The following is an 8,420-nucleotide window of genomic DNA, read 5'->3' as shown; positions in this document are numbered from 1 at the left end:
TCCACATGTTTATGGTTGGTACTCCAACTGAAGACATATCTCTGGGTCATGCTTTAATAACCTGATGAAGAGTACTCATGCTTTCTGCTAATTAGATGAGAGATGGCTATCAGAAACTGGCCCCCTTGGCCTTGGCTGATTGCATGTGGCTACTGCAACAGGATGATGGCTATCAGAAACTGGGTCCCTTGGGGGCTTGAGTGATTGTGGGTACTGGTGGCTCCTGCAACAGGATGATTCTGGGGCATGAAATCATACCTTTTCCAAACAAGTTGTGGGTGCATGGTGGTTGTAGTGTCTTACAACATTGATATGTCTTTGATATGTTGCTTCTCTTGTATAGGGATCATATGAAGACAAGATTCATGGTATGAAATTACTAGAATTGATTGTCAAAATGTCATGTTATATGAACTTGTGTCTTGATGTGATTTCTCATGCAGTTTTAGTACCTCTATGTGCATGACATTGTCCCCTGAATTTGAACTTCAGCACTATCCATCATACTTTTGGATGCTGTTTTCTATGGCCATTATCTTTCCCGTTTGCTAGGACCCTTTGAATTCTAGAAAATAAGACCATATATTAATGGTCTACAGTTTCAGGATCTTTGTTTGCAGAGCGTAAAACCTCTAAATAATTTGTTTAGGTTAAATTATAGGATCATTTGCAAGGTGCCCAACCACTTTTAAACCTGAACAATCAAACCCCAAAAGTGTGCAATAGTTTTGTTCTCTTTACCACTAAAATTTCTCTAATTTTGTTCATTTTTAGCCCCGTTTGTTTCGACGTAAAATATTTTCTGTTGAAAAATGTGTTCAGTTGAAAAGATTTTTCAGAAATAGTGGATATTTTTTGCCGTTTGTTTGCAACCCTAAAAATTGTTCAAACAAAATTTCCAGCGTTTTGCTCAAATGAAAATCTCTAAATATTTCTTATATTTTTATATAATCTGAGAAGTGGCGAAAAAGAGAAAGAGACGACGACGGAGAGGAGTTGCACCGGAAGAAAATATGTGAAAATATGAAGAACTTAGGATGGAATTAGGACTGTCCATATTGTTTGCAATTTGAGCAGACAATTGTGAGAGAGCTCTTGTGAAGCCCACCTACCATGACAGATATTCAGACAGCCCGAAATATGCTCGAATATACAGCCCCATAAGGGGCCTTTTTACAATTACCAACCTGTGGGAGAGTGGCGAACAAATGGTTTACACAAATGAAAAGAATAAATATTTTATGCCTTGTGATTGTGAATGTTATTTTCCGTAGTCAACTAAAAACATTTTTCAACTTTACTTTGCACAAAACATTTAAAAATATAAAAATAAATTTTTTTTAAAATATTTTACGTCAAAACAAATCAACCTTCAACTCATGCTTACTGAATGATCATATGATGCTTACTGAATGATCATATGATAGCGTGATAGCGTGTGAAGTTCAAAATTAAGTATAAGAGAACTTAGAGAAACTTCAACTATAGGAGAATACAATTATCGCATAGCTTAGGATATTAATTACTCAAACTTAGATATTAAAACAATTGCAACTGATATTGTAGTTTAAGGTGAGAAAATACAATCTCCAAGCACTTACTTTTGTGCTCCAAAAAGATCAAAACTATGTTTCATTAAAAATTTGAAATTTGCCTTGATATCTTTTCTATATGAGTAATGAGTGTTGTGTTTTAAGTCACGTCTCTCTCTTATTTCTTCCAAGTGTCTATAACATGTAAAGCCACATCAGATATCATAAATTGGTGTAAACATCTTAGAAACAGGAAACAAGTAAAGAAGAATTCGTTTCTTTCCCTCCCAGAGGAAATAAACTTTTCATGTGAAAGTTTGGACGGCACTGCAAATTCCGCAAGGCTGGTTCTGACATCCTGAAAAATTCTAACCAACAATTCAGCTATTAAAAGATCATCGCCACTTCAATAAACCTGCAATCTTCAGGCCAAATTGAAAAAGAAAAGGAACAGAAGAGGAAAATGAAAAAGAATAGCCTCTAAATGGCATGTGGAAACTAATAAAAGGAATCAAATTATATGTTTGGTGGAAAAATGCTTTTTTTATAATTCTTAATTGAAACTAGAAATCAAGACCTCGTGAATTTGGCTTGAAATCCTGTGTTTGTATTCGCATTACTCCATCAAGAAACGCAAGCTCATTTGATATGAAAAATCAAAGTTGCACCTAATCAAACGGAACAAAAGTAAAGTTACTGAAAGCATCAGTGTACCCAATTTCCGGCCACCACAAAAGTACCAAGTATCAAAACCCACCCTTACCCACCCAAGTACATATGTCAAATTTCTGCCATCATCCAAGCAAAAATATGAATAATATACATCATAGACCTCCGGATGGCGACGAATTGATTCTTGATTCACCTACCCCATCATCATCCTCTTCATTGTGAGGAACAGGATTCAGATCAATGCCACCCTTGGTTGCATAAACCTCAGAGTCGAATGATGTTGTGGACTCAGACCCAGCTGGAGTTGCCATTGAAGAAGAACCTGATGGCGTTGCAACTAAAGAAGAATCCTTAGAAGGTTCCTTTGAGAAACAGGGGACCTTAACGTTGGGAAAATTGAGGCGGGCACAGGAACCATACAAGGCTCTAGCAGCATCATCATAAGCAAGTGCAGCGCCAATAGCAGTAGGAAAAGTACCAAGCCAAAGCCTGCTCCCCCTGTTTGGCTCCCGAATTTCTGCAACCCACTTCCCCCATGTCCTCTGCCGAACACCACGGTAGTTGCATCGTGAGTTCTCCGGCCCTCCCTTACCTTTCATACATCCCTTCTTCGAACCCTTGGCAGGGACTTTACGGATTGGTTTACCCTCATCATTGCAGGAATCAAGTTGTTCATTATATTCTTGCCACCTTGCAAGAATCGTGGCCAGGGATCTAGATCCATCCCCCCTAGAATGAGTTTTATCCAACTTGCGCATGCAAATCGAAATTAGGAATGAACAGAAAAACCAAGTAAACTATGTGAATTACCTGCCAATGTAAAAAAGATGGCTTCGATTTTAGAACAGGAAACCCTCATTACAAAAACTAGTTATCTACAGGACAAAACTACTTATTAATTTAAGAAAATAAACCCGACAAAACCCCAAGACCGTGAACTTTGCACCAAACTTGCACAATATGCATGACAACCTGCAAATGTAAATTAACAGGCTACCATATTTCCCTTAATCATTAACTCCCACTTTAAACACCAAAAAAAAAAACATTACCATGAAAAAAATAGCAAAGAATAGCACAATAGTCTAATAACAAATAGATCAGCCTAATTTGGAAGTTAACTGAAACGAAACTGTGTAATTCCAGCTATTTCGCTTTTTCCTAAAGAAGTGCTTCCTTATACATCCAAGACATCTGCAAAGAAGTTAATATTTTCACAGAAAAAGCTCAATTGCTTCCATTTTAGTCCAAGATAAGTACATTAGAATAAATTTTGTAGTGAGATCAAAACATCATAATCAAATCAGGCAGATATGACAGATAACTTGCACAAATCTAGTTTAAGACAGATAAACAAATGCAAACATAGGCCATCAAATTCAGGCAAAACTATAATTTTTCATATCCAGCCATGCCAGCCAAAAGTCCTTATTTCTAGTTCACTTCCATTTTTCTAAGATGAGTAATAATTGACGATCCTTTTTAACATAATCCATCAAAAGCGAGCACCAGTACTAATGCTATCAATAATTTTGCATTCTAGCAAAACCACCATGTTATTTCTCAGTTGCTAATAGATTAGAGAAATGTGTTTTGTTCATAGTAAGTGTCAGGCGGTATACAATATAAGAGACAAAATATATATTAAAAAAAAATTTTTTTAAAAAAAATAGTAATTTCAAATAACATTTTAAAGAAAGGGTAAATATATGTACAAAACAAATGTTGCCAATTTCCAATTATTAAAAGGATGAGTTTACGCTTAGAACAGAAAATTACCATCATTTCAATATGACGAACAGAAAACTACCTTCATTTCAATATGAAACTGGGATTGAACGTAAAACCCAAAAGTTATGTAAATTGAAATTCAAACTGAACATAAAAGGCATGCCTAAACTGCCAATCTCAGAAACATTTGAAGAATGTTAATCATCCTTATGCCAAAAAAAAATACCAGTGCTTTACAGTACCTTTCAACGGACCAGGATCACTTATTTATGGCCATGTCCAGAAGAATAAAAAAAAAGGAGAGAGAGAGAGAGAGAGAGAGAGAGGAAGAAAGACTTCTTCACACCACAAATGCACAACCGGCGAGAGAGAAAGACTTCTCCACACCACAAATGCACAGCCGGTGACATCAGAATGTACAGTAACAGGAAACCGAAATTCAAAAGTTCCCCCCATGTAAGCACAAAACAAAAGCTCCCAATGACCAAAAGCAGTAAAGAATGAAAAGAATACAACTACATGGATCGCTAGCACATATTTGCCAAAGCAACACTAATAAACCAATTAAGTCTTACGTAAAAGTAAATTTAAAACCAAAATTGCAAACCTCCAACTGCCTCTACTTCCATTTGGTTTAAATATCAACCCAAGACCATAATATACCAAAATTCAGGTACAAACAATAAAATCAACTCAAGACAAAGAGATACATAACTTTTTGACAGGTTAACCATGACAACCGCAAAATCCCATTTTCAAATTCAAACCCCAATTCTGGGTCAGACCCATTTCAATACGCAATTCTCTCAACCAAGAGCGTAAAACCCCACAATAATCCACAAGAAAAACTACTGCAAAATTTACCCTTCATCTCGTTTCCTAACATAAAGAAACTAATTATTGCGTATTTTTTTCTCTAATGAGTACAAAGAAAAACTATTTCAAATTTACCATTTACCAGTGGCAAGCAATAAATCACAGACTAAAAATACTCTTAAAAAATAATTAAAAATAGAACACGAGACAAAAAGAATTACATAAGAATCGAACGGTTCTGAGACCATATATAGGAGATCTGAACCTAACGAGATATAAAATAAAAAGAGACAGAAGAAGAAAGGTTTACCTTCGTGCCACTGGACGTCCAGGGGCTGAACCTAGATTTAGCTACACGAAATATTTCGAAGAAAAACACGATTATAGGGTTAGGATTTTGATATTCAATTCAGAGAGGAAGAGACGGAGGAAGAGGGACTAAACGCTGCGCTTTACCTCGTGGCTCGGACTGAGAGCATCGAAGAAGGTTATGGCAGTTTCGGATCTGGGAAATGCGTCGACGAAAACGAAGCGGAGAATTTTGAAATTGAAAAATTAAAGAACCCTAATTGCCGACTTTGACAAATTTATAAGCGCACCGCCTAATCAATAAAATAATTTTTAAAAGAAAAAGAATATTAGGGTATATACGCCGCCTATGGGAGTTACCAGCCCAGTCCATGGAATTGGGCTTTATTTGGGCCTAATAAGGAACTAAACTCTGTGCCTTGATGAGATTCCTTGTTGAAAAGATTTGTTTACTCATAAATGTGAGGATTAAAGATCTGTTAAATGCGACGATTAGGATTCCCTAGATTTTTTTAAGGGTTTTTATAAAACAGAAAACTTGAATCCCGAGCCACTTTTTTCAGCCTTTAAGGTGATAAAATCCCTAAAGGGTTCACTTTCTACCTCTAAATTTTAGTTTTGAATCCAAAAACGAGTTTTGAGGCATTAGAATTAAGTTTTGAAGCTGGTCATGACGGTTTCAGGCAGTTCACGGCAAGACCCACGTCCTGGGTCTGGAGGCAAGATTTTTTGGTCTTTTTCTCACTTTAGTTTTTTACAATTTTCTTGATATGATGATGTGTCAAAAGGGGATTAGAGGCTGCCAAATGCCCCCTTTGCAGATGGTCTGGACCTAAGGGGCTCTCATTATAAAATTGTTTTAAATTAAATGGTTTAAATTTTATGATTTCGAAATTTATTATTAAGTGGAATACTATGAATTAAAGGAAAATTAAGTTCTTGTAAGAATGATAAATACAGAGAAATTTATCTTCCAATTCATTTTATTAAATTGATTTTAATCTTTAGAACACGTAATTCTCACATACAATTTTAATAAGGTCGGCAAAATAAGGATAGATATTACATGCATTTTTTAAAATGGTCGTTAGAAGTCCATGCGCAATTTAATAAATTAGGTTAAAAGAATTTCCTTGATTCCAATTCGAGTTACTTAAATTTAAATTTATTATTGAGGGTTTTCTCTCTCACCTCACCCACTCTCTACTTAACCATTTGCTCCATCAAGAGAATCCTTGATGGCTGTGGAAATGGCTTGCTTTGAATTGTTGTTAAGGATACAATTCTCTTTTTATTGGTATTTTTTTTCTTGTTTCCTGTAATTTTTCTTGTTCTTATTGGTCTAAGCTTGTTTCATCTCATCAATAAAAATAAATAAAGCAAATATGGCTGGACTCGTGTATTTGAGTTTTTCTTTTTCTTTTAAGAATTTGTATTATTGACTTCCTTTTCCCCGCCCCTGTGCAGTTTTCCCTGTTTCGTTTATCCTAGAGTTTTTTTCTCTTGGTGCCCCGTAGCACAGCGGCGGTCGTGACTCCGCATTGGCATCTCCATCATACTGCCGATCTCCACCACATCACTCCATCGCCCTTTTTTTGCGCTGCTGGTAGCCTCTTCCGCTCCTTGCTCCGATGTTTGCTGATGTATTGTGGTTTTTTTTGTTGTTTTATTTTTTTTCCTGTATTTTCTTGCTTGTTTTGTTGTCCTGGCCTTTGGGCTTAGAATATGAATAATTTTTTGGTCTTTCGGGTCGAGAATGACTAGTTTTGGCGTAGTGTTTTTGCTCATGCCTGGAAAATGGCTATCTATATCCCGGATTAAGTCTGCACCGGGCAGATCTATTCTATAAGTTGAAGATTAGTCATAAGTTAGCGGATGTAGACGGCATATGATTTCAATGTGAGATTTGTATGTTTTTTACCTCTATGTAATCCTTTAGCTTCGGCTATAAATTTCAGAGCTTAATTATAAAAGCTTTTTATGCTCTTGATTATTTATGAATAAAATTGGAAAGAATTTCTCTAAATCGGAATGAATTTCTCTTTAAAAAAAAAAAAAAACATTGCATCAAACTATCAAGGTATGGAACTTTGGGTCTTGACTTTTCTATCTGCGTCTGGATATGTTGATGGGCTTTTATGTGCCTTTTAACAATATTGGAAATTGTTATTATTATTATTATTATTATTATTATTATTATTTAAGTGTTTGATTTGTTATAGAAGTAAAATTGTAAAACACAACAATTTCAAAAAACAAATAATCAAAGTCTCTTGAGTCTTGAATCAATATTACGAAGGAAAAAAAAAAAAAAAACTTTCAAATATATTATAAATCAAATGTTGCTGATGTTAAATCACAAATTATTTTAAAACTTTAAGCTAACAAAAAATAATAAATTTAATATAATTGATACTTCAATTGCTATCAATATCATTAAGGTTCAGAATAAGGAATGAGAGCAAATAATCTTGTATTATATTACTTAAAACCTAGTGGACCTCTAATAAGGGAAGAAAAAAAAATGTTGTTATTTTTAAACCCCAATCCTCAAAAATTCAATTCAAAGTTGCTTCTGGGAGATCATATTTGGGGACGAGTGAATGGAGTGATAGTTTTGGCTTAACGGTTTCAAAACGTACAATTTGAAGAAAAAAAAAATTAATAATTTCAAAATGCAGTTACTAAAATCATACTGAAGAGTTTGTAAAATTAAGATTCAGTCTTTAAATTCGTGCGTTTTTTAAAATACATCCCTTGTCTATATATATATATATATATATATATATATATATATATATATATATATATTTCACTTTTTCAAATTGTCATTTTTTTTTTCAAACACTCCCAAACATAACACTTTATGCGATTTTGTTTTAAAATGCGCATTTAATCTACAAAATTGCGAAGCCAAACGCACTCTTAGTAACTATAACTATGCTGATGTAAAGTTATGGTTGAATAATACTTATTGTCTCATAATGAATGAAAGTTTATAAAATGGAATATATTTCAAATAAATGAATAATATTTCTAAACTTTCCTATGATGGACTTAGAAGAGAAATGCTTGGTGTTCTTCTAGTGTTCTCATAGTGTTATTTCAACTGTGATGTGACTTTTAAAATCACCAATAGATTAAAAGTTAATAATGATTCAACGGTAATTTTAAAATCCACATCACAGTTGAGAGAACATTAGAAGAACACCTAACATTTCCCGATTATGAAATATATTTCCAAATTAAAAAAATAAATAAAATATGTGAGTTCAAATATGAAAAAATTGGATAAATTAAATGAGTAAATACTTTTACTTCTTGAAACTTATATATATAGGGAAGACCCTTAAAAGCCAA

The 8,420-nt window shown here is 34.1% G+C and overlaps 1 protein-coding gene across 1 annotated transcript; it reads right to left on the bottom strand.

Annotated features, from left to right (window-relative positions):
* Positions 1-2,156: 2,156 nt before the first annotated feature.
* LOC132182690 (putative dehydration-responsive element-binding protein 2H) lies at positions 2,157-5,335 on the bottom strand. The gene is made up of 3 exons (XM_059596006.1): positions 5,208-5,335; positions 5,062-5,102; positions 2,157-3,014 (listed from the first exon to the last, which is right to left on the bottom strand). The coding sequence occupies exon 3, from the start codon at positions 2,960-2,962 to the stop codon at positions 2,357-2,359; it is 606 nt and encodes a 201-aa protein (XP_059451989.1). The 5' UTR covers positions 2,963-3,014; positions 5,062-5,102; positions 5,208-5,335; the 3' UTR covers positions 2,157-2,356.
* Positions 5,336-8,420: the final 3,085 nt, after the last annotated feature.

This window comes from Corylus avellana, chromosome ca5 (assembly GCF_901000735.1).
Source record: "Corylus avellana chromosome ca5, CavTom2PMs-1.0".
Classification (NCBI taxonomy): Eukaryota; Viridiplantae; Streptophyta; class Magnoliopsida; order Fagales; family Betulaceae; genus Corylus; species Corylus avellana.
The sequence above is the reverse complement of the archived record's forward strand: the minus strand, read 5'-3'. Positions and strand labels throughout refer to the sequence as shown.

Bases quoted from the DNA above. Each gene is read 5' to 3' on its own strand.
- LOC132182690 (XM_059596006.1), bottom strand. From the start codon at position 2,962: ATGCGCAAGTTGGATAAAACTCATTCTAGGGGGGATGGATCTAGATCC.